The sequence below is a fragment of the Blastocystis sp. subtype 4 genome (assembly GCF_000743755.1).
Source record: "Blastocystis sp. subtype 4 strain WR1 chromosome Unknown seqid_0024, whole genome shotgun sequence".
In the NCBI taxonomy this organism is placed as follows: Eukaryota; class Bigyra; order Opalinata; family Blastocystidae; genus Blastocystis; species Blastocystis sp. subtype 4.
In genome coordinates this window covers 1-25,387 of record NW_014569523.1, presented here as the reverse complement: position 1 = coordinate 25,387, position 25,387 = coordinate 1, and the positions used below count along the sequence as shown (strand labels likewise).

General features: G+C 41.2%; 10 protein-coding genes across 10 annotated transcripts; 6 read left to right on the top strand and 4 right to left on the bottom strand.

Annotated features, from left to right (window-relative positions):
* Positions 1-251: 251 nt before the first annotated feature.
* Positions 252-1,364, bottom strand: JH06_3280 (rRNA -o-methyltransferase fibrillarin; the record flags this gene model as incomplete). Its single annotated transcript, XM_014673909.1, has 6 exons — positions 252-410; positions 709-789; positions 823-894; positions 925-1,036; positions 1,058-1,330; positions 1,351-1,364. The coding sequence occupies 6 exons, from the start codon at positions 1,362-1,364 to the stop codon at positions 252-254; spliced, it is 711 nt and encodes a 236-aa protein (XP_014529395.1).
* A 250-nt stretch (positions 1,365-1,614) lies between these two features.
* Positions 1,615-4,279, top strand: JH06_3281 (hypothetical protein; the record flags this gene model as incomplete). The annotated part of the gene is made up of 12 exons (XM_014673910.1): positions 1,615-1,704; positions 1,742-2,009; positions 2,040-2,168; positions 2,201-2,458; positions 2,489-2,845; positions 2,876-3,001; positions 3,033-3,395; positions 3,425-3,568; positions 3,600-3,728; positions 3,760-3,957; positions 3,984-4,121; positions 4,152-4,279. The coding sequence occupies 12 exons, from the start codon at positions 1,615-1,617 to the stop codon at positions 4,277-4,279; spliced, it is 2,328 nt and encodes a 775-aa protein (XP_014529396.1).
* Positions 4,280-4,406: 127 nt separating this feature from the next.
* JH06_3282 (DNA topoisomerase 3-alpha) lies at positions 4,407-5,531 on the bottom strand (the record flags this gene model as incomplete). The annotated part of the gene is made up of 3 exons (XM_014673911.1): positions 4,407-4,521; positions 4,555-5,410; positions 5,441-5,531. 3 exons carry the CDS (start codon positions 5,529-5,531, stop codon positions 4,407-4,409), a joined length of 1,062 nt encoding a protein of 353 aa, XP_014529397.1.
* Positions 5,532-6,111: 580 nt separating this feature from the next.
* JH06_3283 (DNA topoisomerase) lies at positions 6,112-8,093 on the bottom strand (the record flags this gene model as incomplete). The annotated part of the gene is made up of 10 exons (XM_014673912.1): positions 6,112-6,141; positions 6,176-6,352; positions 6,395-6,527; positions 6,557-6,729; positions 6,761-7,035; positions 7,072-7,421; positions 7,453-7,637; positions 7,667-7,942; positions 7,964-8,049; positions 8,078-8,093. The coding sequence occupies 10 exons, from the start codon at positions 8,091-8,093 to the stop codon at positions 6,112-6,114; spliced, it is 1,701 nt and encodes a 566-aa protein (XP_014529398.1).
* A 1,896-nt stretch (positions 8,094-9,989) lies between these two features.
* Positions 9,990-10,667, bottom strand: JH06_3284 (hypothetical protein; the record flags this gene model as incomplete). The annotated part of the gene is given in 7 exon segments (XM_014673913.1): positions 9,990-10,085; positions 10,115-10,189; positions 10,222-10,278; positions 10,311-10,448; positions 10,465-10,549; positions 10,566-10,599; positions 10,619-10,667. The coding sequence occupies 7 exon segments, from the start codon at positions 10,665-10,667 to the stop codon at positions 9,990-9,992; spliced, it is 534 nt and encodes a 177-aa protein (XP_014529399.1).
* Positions 10,668-11,345: 678 nt separating this feature from the next.
* On the top strand, positions 11,346-11,682 carry JH06_3285 (hypothetical protein; the record flags this gene model as incomplete). The annotated part of the gene is given in 2 exon segments (XM_014673914.1): positions 11,346-11,557; positions 11,577-11,682. 2 exon segments carry the CDS (start codon positions 11,346-11,348, stop codon positions 11,680-11,682), a joined length of 318 nt encoding a protein of 105 aa, XP_014529400.1.
* Positions 11,683-13,145: 1,463 nt separating this feature from the next.
* Positions 13,146-14,581, top strand: JH06_3286 (hypothetical protein; the record flags this gene model as incomplete). The annotated part of the gene is given in 7 exon segments (XM_014673915.1): positions 13,146-13,316; positions 13,348-14,143; positions 14,173-14,244; positions 14,276-14,419; positions 14,450-14,489; positions 14,504-14,540; positions 14,552-14,581. 7 exon segments carry the CDS (start codon positions 13,146-13,148, stop codon positions 14,579-14,581), a joined length of 1,290 nt encoding a protein of 429 aa, XP_014529401.1.
* Positions 14,582-14,777: 196 nt separating this feature from the next.
* Positions 14,778-16,320, top strand: JH06_3287 (pyruvate dehydrogenase kinase; the record flags this gene model as incomplete). Its single annotated transcript, XM_014673916.1, has 8 exons — positions 14,778-15,005; positions 15,036-15,215; positions 15,247-15,303; positions 15,334-15,581; positions 15,612-15,771; positions 15,802-16,115; positions 16,146-16,200; positions 16,231-16,320. The coding sequence occupies 8 exons, from the start codon at positions 14,778-14,780 to the stop codon at positions 16,318-16,320; spliced, it is 1,332 nt and encodes a 443-aa protein (XP_014529402.1).
* A 201-nt stretch (positions 16,321-16,521) lies between these two features.
* JH06_3288 (hypothetical protein) lies at positions 16,522-18,324 on the top strand (the record flags this gene model as incomplete). The annotated part of the gene is made up of 7 exons (XM_014673917.1): positions 16,522-16,544; positions 16,627-16,874; positions 16,906-16,981; positions 17,013-17,182; positions 17,213-17,337; positions 17,368-17,684; positions 17,715-18,324. The coding sequence occupies 7 exons, from the start codon at positions 16,522-16,524 to the stop codon at positions 18,322-18,324; spliced, it is 1,569 nt and encodes a 522-aa protein (XP_014529403.1).
* Positions 18,325-18,965: 641 nt separating this feature from the next.
* On the top strand, positions 18,966-22,963 carry JH06_4762 (chromodomain-helicase-DNA-binding protein; the record flags this gene model as incomplete). Its single annotated transcript, XM_014673918.1, has 8 exons — positions 18,966-19,379; positions 19,410-19,817; positions 19,849-19,974; positions 20,007-20,160; positions 20,193-21,907; positions 21,938-22,585; positions 22,616-22,833; positions 22,855-22,963. 8 exons carry the CDS (start codon positions 18,966-18,968, stop codon positions 22,961-22,963), a joined length of 3,792 nt encoding a protein of 1,263 aa, XP_014529404.1.
* Between the last annotated feature and the right edge of the window lie 2,424 nt (positions 22,964-25,387).

Here is a 25,387-nt window from a genome sequence, read left to right as displayed (position 1 = left end):
GTTCAAGCTTCTGGGCAGAGGTCATATCGACAGACCTATCATTGTGAAGACGAAGTTCATCAGCAGCATTGTGTGTTTTGAGATGGAAAATGATGGAATAGGCTGAGAAGAAGATCAAGGCTGCTGGAGGTGCCTGTATCCTCACTGCATAAGCAAAATGGGCTGGTGTTATCGATACTTGGATTGTTTGCTAATAGAATCTTATCAATCGCAGGTTTTTCTCAAACAGATCATATAACACAGATAAACGATCAATTGTTAGGACGATACTCTCCAGTCACAACAGCATGATCACGCTCATATGGTTCCAGTGTCAGCTGTTCCAGCGGCTTGAACTTCTCCTCTCTCAACTTCTGTACTTCGGACGCAAACACAGCTTCAGGAGAAGCAGTTGAATCGATACAGGAAGCCTTGATCGAAATGACACAGTGACCTCCATTCTTCAGGAAGTACTTGGCATTGATTCCCACAATACGAGCTTGATCAGGTTGAGCCACATCCGCAAAGATGGTATCAACAAGACCCACAAGAATACGGTATTTGAGAGGGTGACGAGCATCTTCAATGATAGGAACGATGTTTGTTCGAGTCTTTGCCACATTCAATAAATCACGACCGGGTCGATGAGAAAACTCAACAGCATATACAACTCCCTCCTATTTCTCAACAACACTACAGGATCCCTACAGGTCCAACAAGATCAGATACATGCGATACAGTAGTTCCAGAAGCAGCTCCCAAATACAATACTTTGCTTCCAGGACCCATCCAGATATTACCAATTCCTCCCTACATGGATCATTCAACCCCAAATGCATATACCAAAATAGCAGCTCCCAACTTGGAACGGAAGGGATTCCACTGTCTATACTCGATCTTTTCTCCAGCACTTCCCTAATCATAACTCCAGTTATCAACGAGTACCGGTTTATCAATAGAGATCTTCTTTTCTCCATACACTGTACAACCAGGAGCAAAGTTAAGAGTACATAGCATATCTTCCTTCGACGAATGAGCAATATATACACCACCAAACCTATCTGTAAATCAAACATACTTTTCATACTTATGAGGTTCAACTGTCACCTTAGCTCCTCCTTTGGCTCCACCGCGTCCTCCGCGAGCTCCTCCTCTTGATCCACCACGTCCTCCACGTCCACCACGCGCTCCTCCGCGACCACTGTTAAATCCACCTCTTCCACCACGAGAATTGTTTCGGTCTCCTCCACGAGAACCACCTCGGCCTCCTCTTCCTCCATTGAAGCCACCTCTTCCTCGATTACCGTCATCTAACAAAATGATTAGAAACAGTTCTAAAAGAATAGCAATTCTATGTCAGATCTGTCCAACATACTGAAACCCATTATTGAGATATCGATAGAGTTCTAAACCCAAGAGATTGAGGCTATGGTGAAATGACCAGAGCGTTTCATTATAACAGTTTCATTGAGTTTTCGGAAGTCTCTTTCTTGTTATCTATAAAGATTCATCGAATCGCAGATATGCTATCAGACTTTACTGATCAGTGGCATTCCAAAATCATAGATTTGTATCGATGTGTAATTCCCTTCAATAACGATTTCATTTATGTTTATGAGTCAACAAAGTCACTTAATGGCAACATATTTAGAATTCTATAGAAATCATACACATCTTGCAGACAATCGTCCTGTTTTGTTTATTTTGCTGCGATTAGTTTGGAAAGTATTGAACCAGCTTGAAAGAGGAGAAATCAATGCAGACGGATAATATCGACACTGTACAGCAAATTCGAAATATTATCAATGAAAACGATCCTACAACCATTCAATATCTTATTCCTGCGTACAAGTTATTGAGATGTTCGTTTGCTGAGAATTCGAACTCAGTGACTACTAAGGAGGATTTGGTGTTGATATCTGACACACTTCAGTACTTAGTTGCAGCATCCAGCAACAAGGAGATGGAAAAGCATATGGTTAGTGAAGCCTCTCTTATCGTTTGCAATACGATTTGTGATATTCAGGATTGTATCTCCCAGGTTTGAGTATGATGTTTAGATATTCCAAAAGATGATGAAACGTATGATCGGTTTCTGTCACTACTTATTCGACTTTTAAACGAGCGTCGTGAAGACAACTCAGTCTCCTTTTCTATCTTGGTGTACTTGCAACGGTTATCTTCCGATGGTAGCCTGCGGCTGATGTTTGCTTATGTGTAGTGTTAAGGATACCTAAACCGCTAATGGCAGATTTATGCAAGATCTGTTCCTCTATTCTTGCCCAACCTGATCAAAGTCGGAATTCGTTATGTACTATGACGTTATCCATGGTATGCATGTTAATGCAACTAGCCGACAATATGGACTGGTTTGTGAACAATGGGATCATTTTCCAGTTAAGTGTTCTCTTTACCCGAGAATGTACTGTTGCGATGTGTCGTTTTTTTCTTGTGATTCTAAATCAAATTGTCTCCAATGGTAAGTCTTCATTTCTTCATTCACCTCTAGAAGCCTATCATCCCGAATTACTTCGATCAATCGGAGTCACTGTGATTCTCAATTGTATTCGCACGTTTGTACCTGAAGCAGCCTCGAATGAAGATTACTACCGAATCGTGGAACTTTGTTTTCTCTATCTACTCCGTTTATTCGTGAGTGATACCCAAACAGTGATTCAGACATTCCCTGAACAAGTTTCTGAACTTCTTCATTTCTTGTACGAAGCTCTCTTTTCTCCGTATTACTCGCAATCAGGACAGGGAGTTCAAACGATTCCAGGAGCTGTGATTCAAATGGAGGTTCATAGTCAAGATATGATTTTAAGTGATTATGTCATGTCTCTGTTCGCATTACTTTACTATAATTGTAACCACATCAAATTTACTTCATTTGTAGCTGCTGATCCTGAAATCGTCCAAGCTGCAACAGTTTCGGAAGTTTGTCATCGACTTAACGAGATTTCTTCGTTCAATATTATTCTATTTCTTCATCAGTTCCTTTTCTTCTGCATCAGCAAAGATCGTTCTTCTCACATTCTTTCGTTGATTTGTAGCAACACTTATTCCCGTTCTCGAACAAGAAGAAAATATAGCACATCTACTCCACAATTTCTACAAATTTCCTTCAGAGTCGATGTTAACTCTGTTTTCGTATATCATTCATTATCACATGGCAAGTCAATCTGAAGCAGAACTCAAACAATATTATCAACTCCTTGCATCTCTTCGCTTTCCATCAATGTTGATAAATGTCCTGATGATTGATACTTTGCCTCTCACTATATCAGAATCTGTTGATCTACAAGATTCTATTCGATCAGGAGACACCAATCCAAGTGATTCTTCTGGAAGTGTACGTGCCGTGTCAAATCGAGTTCAAGTTATTATTCTAGACATATTAGATGCATTGGTATCAGGTATAGTTGTCTCATATCTACTCATTTAGATCGATCAACGATTCTTCTTGAGGATAGTACATTGATTTATCGCTTACTGGAACTAATGCGTAATTCATTACAAAGCCGAGATTCTACCAATCAGAAGATCTTTCATCTTTCTTCGCGTCTTCTTATTGCAATATCTCTTCATTGTCCTTCCTTCAATTGAATTTTCATATGTAGCACAGAATTTCGCACTTATTAGTCAAGATTCGAGGTACATCACATCGCTCTGTGAGCTCTTACTCCAGGCACCACACATTCCAGATATGATTCTCCAGCTTTTCTGTCCATTGTATCAGTATGCACAATGTAGGTCTTGTTTTTGGAATTCCAGAATTAGATGGTAGTATGCAACGTCTGGTAAGCGATTCTAAATTCAGCAAACTGATGGCTCAAACTCGACGACTGTTGAGTGATTCCTCTGGATTACTCCAATCATGGACAAGTCTCAATCAGCAAGGTGACAACACCATTCGGTCAGTTCTAACAATGACACTGGGCCTTGTGAAGGTTATCAAAGTTCTTTCGTCTCGTGAGTGTATATTGAGAGGGAATAATCGTTAGGGTATAGCTCAGTCCATCAGAGTCAGTATCCTGTGATGGGTGACGTATTCCAATTCCTTGCTTCTGTTATCTCTACAACGGTGTGTGAGACCATCATTTCTATCTGTGTGGAAAGCTGTGAGCAATTGTGGAATTGCGGTATTTATATGGTATTTTGGTTGATTGTAGGAGCTCCGACAATTCAAGAACGTCTACGAGGTGATATTCGCGAAGCATTTGTTATTTTGTTGGAGAAGCCGTTCTTACAAGGTGAGTGCAGATCGCATGTGTCAGCTCTCTTGTCATTGACCGTTTAGCTGTGTTGTTATTTGTTTGTTAGGAGAGTGTTTATATTCAATCCATCAATGAAGCTATCGACTCACAACAAGTCATGAGTCACTCCTTCTATTCTTATAATGTAACCATAAACAAACACAAACTATGTTACATTTCCCAATCAAACCCTTGGAATTCTTCCATATCCACATCTCCATAATCAACTCTCTCTGTATCCATTTGATAATCACTAGTATGCTGATTTCCACGACGTTGATTCTTTCTGAACTATTACCAGCAATCACAACTATGATACCTCTTGGTTCGAGTTGTTTCTTTTCGAGCTGTTTCTTTTCGAGCTTTCCGTTCCTTCTTCTCTCTTCCAGATGGACAATTGTTAGCCAGATGTCCTTTCTTCCCACACTTAAAGCATGAAGTGTTTCTCTCTGGCTGAGAACGAAACAACGTCGTATTTCCACTTCCATCAACCTCATCTGCCCACTGGAAGAAACCACACTGTTGATCCTGGGGTTTCCCACAGCAATAGAAGGAACGACCTTGATTAGGTCCTGTCTTACTCACCTGCCGTTGCACAGCTGGTTGCCCACAGAGACACTGGATGTTCAACCGAGGAGGAACCGACTGTAAAGCGTCTGCCCACTGGAAGAAACCACACTGGACCTCGCGGGGACGAGCGCAACAGTAGAAGGAGCGGCCCGTATTGGCACCTGGTTTGGTGACAGTACGTGAAGCTGCAGGATCTCCACAGAAACAGACAGGAACTGGTTGTGAGGAGTACTGGGGTGAAGGATACGGAGGAGCAGATGGAAGAGACTGTCGGGATCGAGGAGGAGGAGAGGAAGCAGGAAACGAGGAGGATTGCGGAGGAGCAGCAGAGTATTGAGGACTGAATAATTGTGGAGGGGAAGGATAATAAGATGCTGAGGAGGATTGAGGAAGAGTAGGTGGTAACTGAGGAGTTGAGACATATGATGGATGTGAAGGAACAGAAACACGTGTTGGTACTGAGGAGTATGGAGGAGGAGTCGACTGCTGAGGTGGTAATGACGGTCTTGGAGGAACTGAAGCACGTGGAGGTGCTCTCACTTGCTGTGAAGCATCTGAAACTGGATTCTTCTTCTGTGTAGCCACAGGAGCCAACCATGCCAATTCTACGTCTCATTCCCTTCTCTCTCTCCTACTAACTCCATCAGCCACTTCTTCTTCCAATTGAACAGGTTCCTTACCACGACATGCCTGGATCTCTGCCTCTACAAATGGCTTTGTTTCCATTGTTACAGGTCTGAAGGAGGTTATTCCATGATTTCGGTATCGTTGATCATGTCCCGCGGGACAAACTACATTATCAGCGATACCAAATCTTACAGTAATAGTCTCCACCAGGAACTATCGTACTATCAACAAACTCGATTCGTAACAATGGATATGAAACATTCAGAAAGTCTATGTGACAATCTACGAACAATCCAACCTTGACATTGCTGACAAACATGATCACTCATGGAAACAGAACGTATGTTCTCTGGAGCAAATGATACTCTACAACGACACGAACTGTTACTACATCGAATAGATGTGACTTTCTCCTCATTTCGAGATTGTCTTAATTGCAATTCTCCATGTCGGCAATCGTAACATGGTCCAATGGGCGTAGAGAGTGGCTGAGCAAAAGGACAAGATGCAGTACACTTGAAACAAGTCAATCGTGCTCCAACACGGAGATTCTCAATGTCTATTGTATTGGAAGAAGATGGATTACTATAGCAATGTGAACAAATTGAATAAGACTGAGAATCATTCTGAACACGAATCACCTGAAAATGGCAAATTGGACAGATTTGTGGAAGTACATTTAAAGTACCTTTTCCTGGTAATGATAGTACTAGATTGCATGAATTACACTGAAGATAACGAACCATCGTTGACCCTTTCTTCTGTGTCATCAGAGCGACATCACCTCCACATTGTCCACAAGAGAAGAATCTCTCATCGACTACTGTAGCCACTGAGGCTACACACAGAGATACTTCAGGAATATCTTTATGCATGAACTGAATGAATGTGTTCTTGAACTGTTCTTTTCGACGCGATATCTACATAACAGAAATATCCACTATTTCTACATCACAAAAAACCTGCCTCATTTCTGCAATACAACTATCAACAACATCTTGATAATGTGTGATCCCCGTGCAAATCTGACTGCATTCTCGTTCCATATGAGCTCGTAAGAATGGCTTATACAAAGGATAATCAAGATACATGTAACTACAATAGAAGTGGAACACAGTTTCTACGTTTCTACTAAGGCGAGACCAATGTTGGTTGGAGTGAATCTTCCAGTTGGAGTCTTCTCTGCATAGTTCCGTTTGAGGATCGTAGCAATGTGTTCGGAGATGGTAGCATCTGTTCCGATTCCTTCCTTATCCATCATTGCAATCAATTCAGGCTCTGATAACAATTCTGGAGCCTATGGAATCAAAAGCATTCTCCAGCTGTACCGTTGTTACACTTTCCTCAACATGAGAATCGATGATCCCAACTTGTTCACCTACATGGAATGGAGGAAGAGAATTCTCAGATTGTCGTTCGTATTTATAAATATCGAGATAGTTCTTCTCTTTGATGATTACTCCTCGAGCATTGAACCATTCATATCCAATCGCCACTTGGAGTTCAGTTTCAGCTAGTACAGCATCCTTACTACAGCAAGCAAGGAAATGACGAGTAATATACTCATAAACAGAAAAGATTTGCGATGGAGTGAAACCGGAACCTAGTATTCACAAGTTCATTCATTCAATACATATACTTCCAGCAGTCGAAATATCTAACTGTTTAGTAGGATGAATGGGAGGATGGGCTTCATCACATCCTTTTCCTTTTCGAGGCTTCATAAACCCTCCATTTAAAAGATTCTGAACATATGAACCCCAAGTTGGATTTGAAGCATGAAGTTGTAATAACCCTTGGAGATCAAATCCATCGGAAAAGAATGTGGTTTCTGTACGTGGGTACGAAATATAACCCTTTTGATATAATGCTTCACAGATTCGCATGGTATCGTCAGAACTTAATTTCAGATAACGAGCACATCGTTTTTGGAGTTCCACTGTATTCAATGGAAGTGGTTTGTATTTGTTTCGCAGTTTCTCATTCAATCTATCTCTTACACTTCATGGATATCATTTACTTGTTTACAGTAGCAATTTTCTCCGAAGCAATCAATGAAAATAACGTAACTGTCACCAATTTGTCAAACAGGCGATTACGACTCCATCGCAACTTTACTTGTCGTTCCTTCGGAGTTAATTCTTGAGAAGGATCATTTGATTCGATTGTCACTGCAATTGTCCAAAATGGTTCTGGAATGAAGTTCTAGAGTGAAAATAAAGAGTATTGAATACATGACGCTGAAGGTAACGTTCTACCACAAAACCGAGAGTAGGAAACTGGCACGGTCCATAAGAAACAACTGTATTGACTTCAGGAACACTATCTCGCAGAAGCAATGTTTGATATCGAGTATAAGCACAACCAATCCGAAGATCAATCTCCTGACGAGCATCTGCTGCTTTAGCCATGTTTTCATCAGGTGGTGTTAGAGTTTTGATTGCCTTCCAAATATCACTTGGAATTAACGCTGAGAAGTGAGCTCGTAAGATGTGAACGCGGGCATTTACCTTTTTAACACATTCAATTACCTCAAAGGCAATGTTCTCTCCCTCACGATCGCAATCCAACCATAAACAAAGTGCTTGGCATCCTCGTGCTTCTTTCTGAACTTGTCCTAGTTGTTAACTCAATCCAACAATTACGATAAATTTGTTTCATATCTTCTTTCACCGATTTGTACACTTCAAGAGAAAAGAGCTGTATTGGGTCAACTGAATTCCATTTCCTAAGAATGAACGCCAAAACGAAAAAGTACCGGAATTGTTCGGGAAAGTCTAACTCCATCATGTGCCCAGCTAATGAAGTTACCACCATGGTATCATTATCAGTAAGTACTCGACAAGAAAACTCAAAGACTGGATTGTACTTGGACAGTCCGTTTCTCTATAGTGAATCCTCTTCAACAACAATACTCGAGAACACCGGTTCTTGGAGAGAATTGCGGTTAGTTCTTTTGCTACCGATGGCTTCTCTGCAACATTCAGTATCTTCATCGAAACAGATGAATACCAATTTGGGAGGGAAACAAAAACGGCAATTCGGTCTCATAACAAACAAGACAAAAGCAGGTAGTCCCACACTTCACAGAAACCTGAATGTATCTGTACTCGGACTGCACATTCATTGCTCTATTCAATTAACATGTTCTCATTCCCTTACACATTCCGTTCTTCAAAGTTCTTTATTGTTTGGGCAACAATCTCTTCGTTAAAATGAGATCGAAGAGTCTTCTGTAGCTCACCCACTTCTTCTTGTGTCAAGTACCGTTCTTTCCACATTGACTTTTCTGTCAGCAACTTCATCGTTTCCATCTCCGTTTCATTCAATTCTAACTTCTGTTCTTCTCCCTCCTTATAGGTACTCTTCTGCATTACCATTTCAGGTGCAGACAAACTTGTAAGTAAATGAACAGCGATATCTGGTGGAAGTAATAGAAGTATCACAGAAGAATCTGAGTTCAGAACTGCTTTCAACAAGATGTCACTACAGAATTGTAGATCTGCCTTTGATAATACTGTCTACATGTGATTCAAGTTCCCAGAACAAACTGAAACCTCAAACAAACAATAGAATCCAAATAACCGGAGACCACGATGAATACTTGAAACCCATGGATCTAGATTCTCTAAGGATTGTTCTGATACATCGATCACTGGAATATTTGTCACAGGAATGTTTCGTGATGACAGTTCTCGAAGCAGACGTACTGTGATGCTTCTCAGTCCATGTTCTAATACGATCTGGAGAAGGTCTGTCACAGCATCAATCTCTGCACACCATTCTTGCATTCGAGAACTCGTTAGTGAAGTATTAGAAGCAAGAACATCTCGAATAACATCTAATCCTTTCAGAACAATATCACTCAGAGATGAATGAAGATTCTCTGCGATTGTAGGCGGATCTTTCAGAGTAGGAATAGCGTAGAGAAGATCACGAGCTGTTGTGAGCGCTTGCTCAGGAGTAGAACACTGAAGAACGGCCTGATAGAGAGAGTCTGCATAGTCCAAAGGTGACTGGAGTAGAGTTTGGTCGATGCACAGCCAAGAGTGTTTGGTGAGTGACTGAAGATTGGTGAGAACCACAGTTAGTTCATCATTCAACCGGTCCGACTCGAGCAATAAGGAGGAATACGGTTGGAGTGAGTAGCGTAATAAAATCTCACAGGGAGCCTTCATAGGAGGTTGGAGCGAGGGAGTTGATGGAGATTCAGTGTCACAAGGATACGAATACAACACACCAAGAAACGAAGCTGGAAGATTCTCTTGGAGAAGTGTATGAAGAGGCAAGGAAGGTGAACTGGAAGAGAGCACAAAGAGACTACGGCAGGAAACAGATTCTGTTGGAGTTGATTTCAAGAAAGGGTTCATGAATGTGGCAATTGACTCACTAGCGTAAAACTGCTGGTTATCCATGATTGTGATCGTTTCTGTTCCAGTAGTGTCAAAGAACTGTGTCATCCAATATTCAACTCCAGACTCCTCGTAAAACATGATAAAGGGAACTTCGGGCAAGAGTCGAATGTAACATCGAGTCATCTGGATATCAAATGATTCTCTAAACAATAGTAATCACATAGAGTCCATACTCATATGTTAAAGGAGACAAAACAGAGGTATTGAGAATTGTCTTCTTCTCGTCACTATAGATGTTCTAAAATATCATACAGGATTCATTATTACGGGAAAGGGCTGATTGGTTGTGTTGATGTGAGAAATCTTCGGAAAGAGTAATTCCTTCAAAAATGAATGCATCTCCTACAGAATAAGCTGATACATTGGATCACAACATCTGTTGTTGCTGTTTTTTGTCCTTTTACCTTCATGATATCGTCAATCAACTTTACCTACACAATAATAATCAGATCGAATTTTACACCTTTGCAACAACAAAAAGAGATGTAGGTTTTGGGTAGATCCAGTCAAATGGAGAGAGAACAGATGAGTCAAGAGCAAAGAAGACAATATTGTTAATAACCTCTAAGGGACTTCCTTCTTGAATACGATACATGACTTCCTTCAACAGTCTACACATAATCAGCAGTTACATATCGATTGTACCCTTCTTTGCTTGCTACACTTCCGAGTAACTGTAGTAAGGGATTACTCATAAGGACCCTACACAATCAAGAACAAAGTGATTGAGATGCTAGATTCTAGTACAGCCTCTATCCACTCTGTTCTTACGAATAGAAGTCTTTTGAGGGAATTGGATATCTTCGAACTGGTCATTCATTTATTCTGTGGTAAGACTTGCTGAAATGCTTCAACTGGTTCTTAACCCAGAGCGCGACAAGGGTATTCAGTATTTGATTCAACTCATCCTTTAGGGTGGCCTGGTGAATGCCATTTTGACGACTCCAATAATATTCTTACAGGATATTTGCACGGATATGTAGTGGATTCGGTGACTGTTCAGCGCAAAAACGGTATTCTTGAAGGACCAGGTCTTATTCATTTTGCATATCCACATGATGGAGATACCATGGAGTGTGAGTATAAGAAGAATAAAAGGAACGGTCCTGCCGCTCTATTTGATCGTAATGGTATTTGTAAGCTAAGTTGTGTGTACAAAGATAACTATATTGAGGGAAAAGGTGAAATTTATGAGGATGGATTGTTATTGTTTGCCGGTGAGTTTTCTAGAAGTGATCGTCATGGTATTGGGAGTGAATATGACAAAGATGGTTCTTATCTTGGAGATTGCTTTTATCAACATGGGAAACGACTAAACGCTTCGATCACTTATGATGCAGAAGGACGTAGTTATATATCGTTATATGATGACTCCAATATTCTGTCATATATGGGGTCTTTTAATCATCAAACTGGGGAACCTGATGGAAAGGGAACTCGTTTTCACCCAGATGGTAGTGTTCGAGATGTTTGTATCTTTTCAAATGGCTCTGTTTCCATGGTATTGAAGCAATTTACTGAGACAACCATGATGGAGTTTGATCGTCATGGAGAACTTATCTATGAAGGGGGATACGAGATTACAGAAGAAGGTCGTTTTTATCGTAATGGTGAGGGAACAGAATATGATGGAGGTCGGAAAGTGATTTACAAAGGTCAGTACAAGCATAACCAACGAGAAGGACTTGGAAAGGAGTATGAAGATGGAATGTGTGTTTATGATGGTGAGTTTCACAAAGGACTACGAGAAGGAGAAGGTCGTAGTTTTGGTCGAGGAGGGATATTGGAGTATTCAGGTTATTGGAAGAAGAATGAAAAGGTTGATTCTAATGTGAATTCGTCTCTTCCTTATGGGTATTATCCTGACTCAACCTCATCTCTTCCATATGGCCTCCCTTCAGAGATCTCATCTTCTTCTATTCCATATGGTTATGTTCTTCAAACTGATGGATCCTTATTGCCACCACCTGAGGTATCTTCTTCATCTCAGACTATGAATCCATCTCCAATGATGATGCAACCGTTACCAGGCTATCCTCCATCAGAACCGCTATCTAACCCATATGGTGTCTTGCCTTATGGAGTAATGCCTCAAGACATATCCTATCCGTACGGATACTATCCTCCTTCTGGTCCTTATTCTAATGTATTCTATCCACAGCCAACTGGACCTATTACTGGACAGATCAATGAATCGGTTCCTATTACTGGGTCCACTGGATTGACTTCAAAGACCCTGGTTCCTCCAACAACTTCATTCCTCCCTATTTCATCTCCAGTTGAATCTCCTCAATCCGTATCTCAGACATCAAAACCTACACAAACCATGAAGCCAACAGTTGATTCCAACCATGTGGAAACGAAAACTGCCATAGAACCAACTCCGAAACCTGTAGATTCCAAATCCGTTTTCCCATCTTCTTCACCTGTATCGACTCAATCTGTTCCCGTAACTGCATCTCCAATAAAGAAGCCTTCCTCTCGTCTCCTCCCACCGCCTCCTGGAGATCTCCTTATGCGTGACTCTCGGCCCTCTCAACCCAAACAAGAACAGACAGTATCGACCCCATCCAAGTCCAAACTCACATCAGATGTATCAACTCGTCCTAATGAGTCGAAACAGGAAACAACGAGATTTAAACCGTCCAAATCAAAACCTACTTCAGAATTATCTTCTCTTACGAGTGATTCTCGAGTATCTCAACCAAAGTCAGAACCGGCAATACTTAAACTATCCAAATCAAAACCTACTTCAGAGGTGCCTTCTTCTTCTAACGAACAACCTAAGGAACAGGTTATGCCGCAAACCAGAAAGAAGACCTCTGTTCTTAAACGTGAGCCCATATTCGAGGAACTTCTACAAGACTCTTCCATTATCCAAAAGAAAGATGATAAGAACCGATTCAATAGTGAGAGTGGTATCAGTTTTCATTCGGTCAAGACAGAGACTAATGATGATGATTTCAATTGGGATGACTTCTTCAGTGAATCTTCTAGTGATAGTGGTTCATATTCATCATATGAAAGTTCTTCTGTCACACCTTCTTCTTCCTCCTCATCAGTCTCACGGAATAATTCAGTTAAGAAAATTCCTCCTCCGCTGCCATCGAAATCTGCATTGCGAGAACGAGGAACAAGTGTAGAGTCATGGTCGGAAGAACCACATCGACTTATTCGAAGTGACTCGAAATCAGCACCAGCAATCCCTCCTAAAGTTCGTCCTCCTCTTCCTGTGAAACCTTCTCTTCCCGCAAAACCTACTCGTCCATCAAAGCCTGTTCCATCTCCTAGTCCAAGCATGGAAATGAGAAGTAATCTAGATGAGTTATATGGAGCTGTGATGCAATGTGTGACAGTGGAGGAGATGGAACGTGCATTCATCTTCTTCACAGATTTGAGAACACGTAGCAATTATGTGATCACTGATGAGATCAAATCCTTCTTCCATCAACTGAATCGAGCTAAATTTGTAAACTGTATTTAAGGAGAGTAAGGAATAGGTACTTCAGAGTATTCTTCAGTTAGTGGATCCTAAAGAAACTGGTCAAATTCATTTACGTGAGTTCGCTATGGTCAGTCATCTCTGCTACCTTTGGTCTCAAGGGTTTCCAGTCCCTAAGGTTCTCCCGGATTCTCTTACACATTCTCTTGTCTTCAAATTCGTTTCAGATGAATATTCTGATGCTTCCTTTACAACTCCTCCTTATGCCTTTATCTATCAGGATCCTTCCAATGGTCGCTTGCATACTCAGTATCGTTTGACTCCTACACAGCGACCTGAGACTATGAATGTGAAGGAATTGAAACGAGGTGAAGTAGCTGTGACAACACCCACTGAACTAACCCGGATCCGAGAGAATTCTGTTGTGTTCTTCTGTAGTGATGGATTGAACACTCTAGACAGTCTGATACTTCAGACCCAGCAACGTCTTCGACGGATCATCGTAGGAAACAGTGTAGGGAGAGCCTGTCTGATTTTCAAAGTTACGCAGTTGCCTCAATTGGAATCTATCATAATTGGCGAGGATTCGTTCACCCAATCTCAGCGCAGCGATACTTCCAATCCATTCACTCAGAAAGACCGAATCGCTAAACAGAAGGCCAGTTTCATTGTCTCTTCCTGTCCCCTTCTGCAGTCCGTATCGATTGGAAATGGATCTTTTTCTGACTTTGTGTTCTTCCGTATGGAAGATCTTCCTTTACTTCAGAGCCTTCGTGTTGGTACTGCTAGTCATAAGGATCCATATAACAACCGATCTTATGCCTTTTTTGGTTGTTCAGATCTGGAATTGACCAGTATGAATCAAAGAGGAGATTTCATGTAGATTTACCACTCCTGCAAAACTTCGAAATGGGAAATTACTCCTTTTATCACTGTCAGACTGCTGTTTTTAAAGGTATTTTGAGTTAGAAATGAGTAATCAATAGATTTACCAGCAGTGACGGAATGTACATTTGGAAGCTATTCTTTCTTCCATTGCTCATCCCTTACTCTGCACAATCTCGGTCGATTGAAAGATCTTACTTGTATGGACTTCAGTTTCTATTCTTGTACAGTATTCACGGGAATTGGTGGGAATGGAGAAGATTTGTGACCTTTAGAAACCAAGTCACTAACAAAATGTACCTTCGATATTGGCACGTTCTATAGACTAGAAGAGATATCCAAGAGAAGTGGGAGATTGGATTCGAAGTGATAGATAGATATCTCTGTTCCATTATCCATGGAATTGAACAAAGAAAGAAAGCGCAAGCCAAAAGCCACGAACATTTGATGGGTTGCTATTTTGCCGAAGTTGTTTGTTACGATTTATTGGTGAGTCTTCGCGTATTGTGACTCTCTGGTTCATTATCTTTCAGTATTACGATTACTCAAAAACACAGTTTCAACGACCGCCGTTTCCACTTTTCATTCATAATCTTTGAGTAGATGTTGGCATTTGCAAATCCAATTCGGCATACATCCCGTATATTGCCGTTTACGACGATTCGTTCCGTTCTTACTCGTGGGATTATGGGGATCCAGCCGAAGAGTTCGAATCATCCAACTCCTTTGTCAATTCAGTCGTTGAAAGCATATGCCGAATCACAAGACAACTTTCCCGTACGTCTCTCTCTTGCACGCTTTGTTTCCACCGAACTTCCAATCCGTTTTGCCGTTTAAATTCTTTGGATCTGTAATTTCTAGGCAACAACATCCGTATTGAGTTCACTTCCGTGCCAACTCAACGAAATGCCTGCCACAATCGACCTTATTTCCTTGTATGATCGTTGTGAGGCAGAGATTACCAACATGAAGATTCCCGGAACAATTATGGAAGATACCGAGTTTACGGCCCGATTAGCGCGTGTTCAACGAGATCTTCAGGTAGAGCTAATGCCCTAGAATTAGTACATAGCATGTATATCCTCTGATGGCTTGTGGTGTTTGTCAATTAAAGGAAAAACGAAGAAGAGTATGGAAAGAGAAATGCATTGACCCTTAGGACACATACCCCATCACAGACTTTGAAAATGAAATGATTAATGTCTCTTTGGATGATTTCGTCTCTTTACATATTTCGATTATTATGCTTCTTGGACAATATGTAAAGAGTCTAGCACGTCCTGGAGGCCGTATTCAAACAATCGATTTCGGTGTATTTCAAAAAGCAATTGATCGCAGCACAAAACTAACCGAAAAATTTTACCACAAAGCACCGTCAGTCAAGGTATTCTTCGCTAAGAAACTGAGGTATAATTGATATTGATCGATAAGAATAAGACCATTCGATTACATTCCTTCTCATTTACATCACATGATCTTTGAAATTATGAAGAATTCGATGCGTGCCACCATGGAGAATATGAAGAAGATCGGAGAAACAGAACCTGAGCCTATTACCATGATCATCTCCCATGGAGAAAATGATTTGACCATCAAGGTGTGGTAATGATGCAGCACTGATTAGTAGATATCAGATATGGGAGGAGGCATTCCTCGAACAGAAATGAACAAAGTCTGGAACTACACATACACATCAGCAGATGCTCCTCCATGGGTAGATCGTTATTTCCACTACTACGAGAAGACTGAACATGATTTATATCTGAACAGTCACGAGAAACAAGATAAATACGAGTTTATGGGCGAGGGAAAAGAGAATAAGTTTTACACACATTCAGCGACACAAGCAATTCGTAATAATCGAATTGATAGCGAGAGTGGGCACATTGATGATTTGTTGTCGATGTCACCTGTAATGCGTGATCACTATGCTGGTCTTGGGTATAGCTAAGAGAGGAAGATGATTGATAGATATGGTCTTCCTGTATCAAGAATCTACTCGCGATACTTTGGTGGCGATATTAAGGTATAGATGGAATGAAAGACTGATTTCTAGTTGTTCTCGATGGAAGGATACGGAACAGATGTCTATTTGTATCTCAGTAGTCTGAGTGATGAGCTGGAACAATTCTGTTCTAGCGTCTAAAGTAAAAGTTTTGATGTACTCTAATAATTTGTTGAGCGCAGTGTGTTTGTTAGAAATGCGCGGGAATATACCCGGGAAACTGGTTGATACATAAGAATCGTATTTGCCTTTTGTAGTGAGCAAATTCGGTTCATTTCATACCTGCTCTGTCGTTGTCTATCTATTATAGAAGAATTATCCTGTATTTTGTTATAAACAAAAATGAGTTCCCAGAAAAGAATGAGGTAGGAATTGTGATTGAGGAACATGGGTTTTGAAGAGTGATGTTTGTATCTGACCACGTTGGTTCTAATCTGTGTGATATAGAAATGAGGAAGATGCTGTGATTTCAAATACAATGGAAGTGGAAATGGGTGCTCAGGATGACGAAGAAGTTATGAGCGATACTTTTGATCGGGTTGACGAAGACAGTGAGGAGACAGAGGATAGTTCCACGTCCACCGAATCTGGTAACGAAGATGACGATGACACTACAGAAGATAGTGAAGAAACAAATCCAGAAGAGGAATTACAACTTGAAGATGATGATGAAGTGAAGTTAATAAAACGCACTGGTAGGTGTGTATTGCAGTCTTTTATTTCTAGCAACAACAGCAAAACGCAGGCGGACTCGTCAGGCTCCAGAATCTATGGAGGAAGAAACAGATGCATCCTCTATTATGTAGATGTTTTGGAAATGGTGTAACTTGTAGTGTAGCACAGGGAAACGATGTCGATACTCAATTGCGTGTGGAGTCGATTTTATATCGTCAAACTCTTCCTATCTCCAAGTGGATTCCATTGTTGAAGAAAATGAATACCCGTTACATTAAAGCGGGTTCTCGTCTTCAGATTCATCGCTGGGAAGATATTGAAAAGGAACGTTTGGACTGTTTCAGGAGATTATAATTAGAATTACTCGAGAATGTTCAACTGTACTTAGTGAAATGGCGTAATCTATCTTATTTGCATACTACATGGGAAAGTGAAGAAGAATTGATGAAATTAGAAGGTCCTCGTATGAAGCAGAAGATTATGGTTTCCTCTCTTCTTTCTATTCACATCTAGCGTTTCCTTCGGAACGAGCCAAATCTGCTTTTTGATCTGAATGTATATGGAGCTGATGTATTTTTCAATCCAGATTACACGGAAGTTGATCGTGTCCTGGATGTTCGTATTGTTCCAAAAGATGAGTCAATTGATGTACAAGTGGAAAATAATCCAGACATTGAGGCATTGCTTTCCGAAACGGAATATGGTGAGCATGGATCCTATGTAAAGGAATTCCGAATCAAATGGCGTGGTCTTCCTTATAAGGACTTGTCTTGGGAGATTTTCGATGATTTCCAAGATTCCGCTTCGATTGTGAATTATTATAATCATTTGTATGAATAGAGTGAGGTTATGAAAGATAGGAATCGTGATGTAAGTGATTTGATTAATCCTCCAAAATGGCGACCTTCGATCTTAGAATATCGTAAACTATCTGTAGACACAGAGTTCAAAGAAGGAAACAGACTTCGATCTTATCAAGTGGAGGGTACTAATTGGCTGATCTGGAATTGGATTAACCGACGTAACAGTATTCTTGCTGATGAAATGGGACTGGGAAAGACTGTTCAATCAACTATGTTCATGAATATGATCATTCAGGGTTATAAGATTTCTCCTCCCTTCCTTGTGGTAGCTCCATTATCCACTCTACCTCACTGGGAATCAGAAGTTCGTCGTTGGACGAATATGCATGTGGTTGTCTTACATGGCTCTGTAGAGTCACGTGAGAATATTCTGCGATATGAATGGAAATCCAAGCAAGGTGAGTTTGACGTATTGTTGACAACATACGAGATTGCTATTGTGGAGAGTGTTCTGTTGAGTAGTGTGAGTTGGGCAGGTGTGGTAGTGGATGAAGCTCATCGTCTGAAAGGACGGAATAACAAGTTGGGTGATGTACTGAGGAAGATGGAATTTGGATGTAAGTTGTTGCTAACTGGAACACCATTACAAGTGAGTGTGTTGAAGTGATGTAATCATTAGAACAACACAGAGGAGTTATGGACTTTGTTGAACTTCCTTCAACCCGAACGTTTTGATGACATCAATAGCTTCCAAGCTGATTTCGGTGATATGAAGGATGCTGCACAACTCGAGAAACTTCATGGTGAACTGAAACCTTATATGCTACGTCGAATGAAGGAAGATGTGGAGAAGTCATTGAAGCCTAAGGAGGAAACGGTGATCAATGTTGAACTGACGGCTCTTCAGAAGAAATATTATAGGGCTGTGTATGATCACAACACATCTGTCTTGTAGGAATGAATACACCATATGAGTGATAGCATTGGCAATGATAGTAAGAACCTTCCTTCACTTATGAATATCATGATGGAACTGAGGAAGTGTTGCAATCATCCCTTCCTCATTCGTGGTGTTGAATCTTCTGTTCTTGCTGATATTTGTAATAGTAACTTCTTTTCTTAACCTTAGTTGCTCATGAATCTCTAACGAATCCTTCAGAAACCATTCATAGTCTCCAGGATCTGCCTCCGAATCTCATTCATAAGTATCTCCTTGCAACAAGTGGGAAAATGGTGTTATTGGATAAGCTGTTACCAAAGTTACGTTCACAAGGCCATCGAGTACTGTTATTCTCTCAAATGGTTCGAATGCTGGACATTATTCAAGACTATCTCACACTCAAGGGATATTCATTTGAACGGATTGATGGAGGAGTGAAGATCAATGAGAGACAGGCTGCAATCGATCGATTCTCAGCTCCTGGTAGTGATCGATTCATATTCCTTATCTGTACACGAGCAGGAGGCTTTGGTATCAATCTGACAGCAGCTGATACAGTGATTATTTATGACTCTGACTGGAATCCTCAGAATGACATTCAAGCTCAGGCAAGATGCCATCGTATTGGTCAGGACAAGGCAGTGAAAGTGTATAGATTGATCACGAATCGAACATATGAAATGGAGATGTTCCAGAGAGCTAATTTGAAGTTGGGACTGGATAAAGCCGTTCTAAATCCTTTGAAACAGAATATCACAAACACGGGTCTAAGTGAGATGCAAGTGAGTGAATAGAGAATGAATGATGAATAGAGAATGAACAAGAAGGAAGCTGAGACACTTCTGAAGTATGGAGCGTATGATTTCTTCAAAGAAGAACGAGAAGGAAGAACTGAAGAGCTGAGTAATGCTTTCTGTGAAGCTGATATCGATCAAATTCTTGAGAAGAACACAAAGGTAATCACAATCGATTCCCAAGGAGGTTCATCCTTCTCAAAGGCCTCATTTGTAACCGACACTTCAACAGAAGTGGATATCAATGATCCCAACTTCTGGACCAAAGTAGTGGGTCTGAAGGAACCCCAGGAGGTCATTATGGGTCCTCGTGTTCGACGTAAGATTGAATATAACATGGGAGAGTGTGATGAAGGAGGGCAAGAAGCTGGTTTTGAAGATGAGGGTGAATGGATAAAGACAGATCGTGATGTACTAGTGAAATTGGTAAGGTACAATAGAATCCATTCATGGTTAGTTATTAGCATATGGTTGGGGTCAATGGGACTCGATATGTAACCATAAACGAATCCAGAAGCATACTCAAATATCAGTTCGATTTCTTGCTGCTTGCATTATTGGTCAGTTGGCTCGAATTGCTTGGGTAAGAGAAGATGAGAAAGGGATCATCACTAGATTCTGGAAGAGGATGGAGATCTAAAGAAGCTTTCAAGTAGTCCATCTCGTAGTGCTCAACATGGTCGTGAAGCTATTCAGCACTTTGTAGATCAGTATGAGGTGTGTCGAGTTATTGCTGAGAGCAGTGATTCCTCAAAGAAGGATGATGATGGTAGGTGAATAATAAGGCAGCATGACCAGTAGTGTTCCCTCGTCAGTACCCTCTTCTGGTCCGAGATGTTACATGGCTACATCGAATGACACGTGTAGCTGTTCGTTATCTCAAACACTTCTCGTTCCTGTATCGTCTCCACAAAGATGTTAATGCTTTCCATATTACCCAAGGAGCATCTGTTGTTCTGCCAAAGCCTCGTCGAGCTGTGACACCAGCTGCCTGGTGGGGTCCTGAAGAAGATAGAGACTGCTTGCTGGGAACAGTACGTCATGGTTGGGGTAACTGGAAGGGAATCTGTGAAGATGAAACATTGTGTTTCAAGCAGAAGGGAGTGGTGTATCCGTATCAGAGTACAGAAGAGGAAGAGCCAATTGAAGAGAATGAAGTGGAGGTTGATACATCACCAGTGTTGGTGAAAGCAGAGGCTGAATTCTCTCCATGTTCCATGAAAGGTGATATGGATTCGCCAGTACTAGTGAAACCTGAAGCTGATTTATCTGCTACCACTGGAGCGAAGCCGGATTTGACCTCGGCCAATGCTAAGTTATTCCCTGGAACACAGCTGTTAATGAAGCGAATTCGTCGTCTAGTGGATGCAATGGAAGCAGCTCTAGCTAAAGGCCTTCAGAGTACATCTCTGGACTATGTGAATCCAACCACATCTCCAAAGAAGACAAAGAAAGCAAGTGCTCCATTCATGGGAACATGGCTGATCAAAGAATCCAAAGCAATGCGAAATGCGATATTACGCTGGGGATTACCTATTCCTCCTATGACAGAAATAGACCGATTAAAGCTTCTTAACTCAGATCATTCTAGTCTCCCAGAGTCAGCTCTTCATGAAGAGAAATTACTGACTGAAATTTGTGATCTCATGGATGAGATGATCCGAGATGTACAGAATACTGTTGGGAAGCCGGTCACACAAGTCCCATTAGGCTTACTAGCAGATCCTCAGTCTCATTCGGCTCGTGATACAGCCTCTCCATTTGGTTACCACAAGTGTCCAGTCTGTCGTTATCGAGCAGATCCTCTTTCATATTGTCTCTTCTGTGATCTTTACGTGCCATATCGTATGCTCAAGGTACAGAGTGGTCTATTGTACAAGTCGTACTCTGAGGTCGTTACACTCACCCGTTTCATTGAAGAAAAGACGCGTCATATCTGTGAGATGCCTGCGAAGTCAAAAGTAGGAAAGAATAAAGGAATGGAAGAAGAAATAGCCGCTTCTGGAGCAGAGACTGCTAAGATCCCAGCAGATATAGAGGCTTTGATTCCTTCCACAGTACTAGCGCAGCGTCTGCACAGCCGACTACAATTGTTCTATGAGCTGCAGTTGTTAGTATGGTCACGAGAGGACACAGTTCTACAAGTCCTCCTACGACGCTGGTCATCCAGTAGTACTCATCATCAAGACAACATGAGTAAAGGTTGGTCTCCTCCCATTCACGACTTGGCATTGTTACATGGCTTGTATCACTGGGGTGTTGTGGAGTGGGATGTGCTATGGAAAGATCCTGAACTCCCTTTCTTCATTAGTGAACAGGAAGAAGCAAAACGGCGAAGCAGTAGCAGTCGCAGACGTGGTGGAAAGAGAGGTGCGAAGGCTGGAATCGATGCTGAACCAATGGAAGAGCCAGCCGAGTCAGGTACGTCAACAAAGGGACTGGAATCTGGAAAGTCATCCTACACACTCGATGATGCAATTCAGAAGAAGTCACCACGAGTGAATCGATCTGATCTGGTAAGAATGATTGGTGGATTTGAGGTATAGGTGCCCGGACTTCCTGCATTGTATGTCCTGAAGAGAATCAACACAATCCTCCGGTTCCTGCGTCAGTGGTATTCGATAGTTATCATCACATCAATCAATGGAACTCCGTCTGATTTGGGTCTGATGGTCAGAAAGGAGATGCGTGGTCTAGCTGTGACTCTCCAAGGAATACAGAAACGACTTCCTGGCCAGGTTTTGTTGTTACAAGAACTATATTGGAAGAAGAATCAGAAGGTGTGTAATCGTCAGTCCATAGTCCGTCATGGAACCGAATCCAGCATCCCAGCCTTGTGGCGTCAGCATGAAGGAGTCTCCCAACAATATACTTTACCTCTATGGACAATGACTCGACCTATGAATCGATCAGATACGCCTCCTTTAGAATCCGTAACAATGAAGATGCTTAGAGATGTGATGATTCTTGCACATCAGGAGGCTCGACAAATGTTGTTAAGTCGAACACTCCCTTTCTCTGTACGTGGTACTACGATCCTGAGTCTGGGGTACATTGTCACTGCATGGCCAAGTTATCATAACCCCAGCTACATTTGGCCTGTAGGATATCGATCGATTCGACCTTTCATTTCCTTCCGAGATCCTTATCAGACTGTGACGTATACCTCCATGATTTGTGATGGAGGACCAACAGTAGGGGAGTTTCATTCATGTTGAGCATAGGGTCCTGAATTTGAGATCGTCGCAGAAGATGCGCCAAATCAACCAATCATCGCAAAAACTGCAACAGGTGCTTGGGAACGAGTGTTAGAGCTGTTGAATGAACAGGAACAGAAGCTAGGCAGACCACCTACACGTTACGTGGTGAATGGATCAGAAGCCTTCGGATTCGCGCTTCCTGAAGTAGCAATGTGTATTGAAGGAATGGAAGGAGCTGACCAGTGTAAGAATTATGTTTTTAGGAAACTACGACACATCAAATTCAGTGTAGGAGAGGAAAGTCAATCAGTGAAAAGGAATGGTGAAGAGAGTGGTGGAAATGAGAAGCGAGTAAAGGAACAGTGCTTTTAACTTCTTTGATGTGTTTGTTGATGATCAGAGATTCTCTCACCATCTCCTTTTTCGATTTGTGGTGGTATATGACCAAATGGAGAAGCATTCATCGAAAAAGGAACGGCTACAGAACTCTCCTCAGACCATCACCCCTCCTAACAAGAGATTCTTATGGAATGGAAGTGACCTTTATTTCCTGGATGTTATAGATAGGTTCAGTCGTGAATTCGAGCGATTTGTTGGAAAAAGGTATGAATGCGATGGAATACTCGTTTCCTGTTGATAGGTTGTTGTGGTGTTTGCGGTGAATGATTGTTATAGAAGTGGAACTGAGAGTTTACGAAATCCTGGTTTGAACGAGGAGATGATTCATTTGGGATTGCTTCACACAGAACCAAGATGGACTGATCGAAAATGGTGTATTCATTGTGATGAGAATGAGGTAGAAGCAGATTCCTGTTTCTCATTAATTCTAATTCTTATTAGTAGGTCTATGTAAATGGTGTAGCAACACCGTATTTTCCAACAAGAAACTGGAGTATGCTTATAAGTACTGTAGTTATTGTCATAAGTTTCATTACTTCATGTATTTTGTTCCTGAGGATTGTTCGAAGATTCTGGATAGCTGTCTGAATTGCACACTCCCAACTGATCCTTCCTTCAGTGACTTCTATTGTAGATTCTAATACTTAGATACTCAGATATCGTGCTCTCCTCCAGCAAAAAGGAAGATGCTCTGTTCTGAGACAGTAATGACAGTTTTGAGGAGTCGTGGCTTGATTTGGAAGGAAAAGGCCCACTGCATTCACTGTAGATGCAATTGGAACACTTCAAATGATGCTGATCTCTGTCCACGTTGTCGAAGTGGCTTCTACTTCTCGATTCCTGTAACTGTTCCAGAAGATGAATTTGCATCAAAACGGTGTAAAACTGGAAATGAAGGGAAAGTGTTAGTCTATCGTTGGTGTAATGGTTGTAAACAGTTTCATTGGCTCCGGTAATCGTGCTTCTTCCTCTTCATTCTAGAGAATTTAGAGATACAAAAATGAAAGCATTTCTCCTCCATTGTCACTTGTATTCGGCAAGTACTCACAATGTTCAATATGTCTCTCCACAATCCCTTCCTATTGATGAAAACTCTGTTCTTGCCTCATTAGCTCAGACATATCGAAAAACTCCTTCAGAACTCACTTTTGCAATTCTTCATCACATCCGTAACGCTTTTGGACACAGTTTGCAGAACCGTTGCGTGCGTTGTTTGAAAAAGAATCTCTCTCATAATGATTTGACAAAAAACCGGACTGTTTTTGGAAAACGTGTCAGTGATGTGAATATCTCCAATGAACCTCGTTTGTATGATAGCCCATGTTAACTCTAGTTGTTTGTACGAGTTGTCAACCCGACATCTTTCAGATTGCTGATATTACTTTCCCTGTGAAATATTGTGTTCATTGTAACCTATTTCACCCAATCTTGTTGGATTTGCAATTATGGTAATGAAATCTAGCTATTTCTTCAATCTCACTTCCCATGTCTACAACTCATCTTGTAATCAACACATTATCGAAGTAGCTTGGATGAAGAACATCATTCCTGGTATATCGAATGAATCAAGCTCATTGTCAGAATTACCTACAATATCTGCCATTCCAGTTTCACTCTCTCCATTAGATCCTGTGACACTTACAACAAAGTAGGAATGGAAGGGAGGAATGAGCAACAGATCATTGAATCGTTGTCGAAGTCCAATGTGTTTTCAGTTGTTCGTTCCTTCGCATCCTCGTATCTGTGCTCATTGTCAACGTACTCTGTTGGAGGATGAGAGCATAAACGGGATTTGTTCCTTCTGTCAACATCATTGGTTCCAGGATAAGGAGGGGAAGCATTATCACTACTGTGTTGGATGCAAAGCTTTTCACTTTGCGGGGTAGGAATGAGAAGAAGGAATGAGATTCAGGTATTTCTATGATCCTGTGATGAAACGATTTGAAGAGATTTGTCTTCCTTCCCAACTCAATAGACCAAGACAACGATCAAAAGATCGAGCTCAGAAGCAGGCTCTGGTGATTCCTGATGAGAAAGCTGATTTGTTACCTTCGATCGTATCGATTCAATGATAGGATTATGTGTGTAGGATGCAATGAAGCTTGTATGTTCTCAGTTGACACTAGAGAATCCTCATGAGAAGATGTATACTGGTCTTTTTATTGCTTGTATCATGGAAGAACTATGGAAACATGGTTGATCTGTTTGTTTCATTCATCCATTTTGCTATTAGCATCATTATCTCTTCCATATACCCATTCCAAACAAACAATTCAAGAAGGTTAAGCACATACAGATTCTCTTAGACCTTGAATCCTCTGCTTGAACGACGACCACGAGCTCTCTCGAACTTACGACCCTTCGATCTCACATAGGGCTTCGTCTTGCTACCAGGAG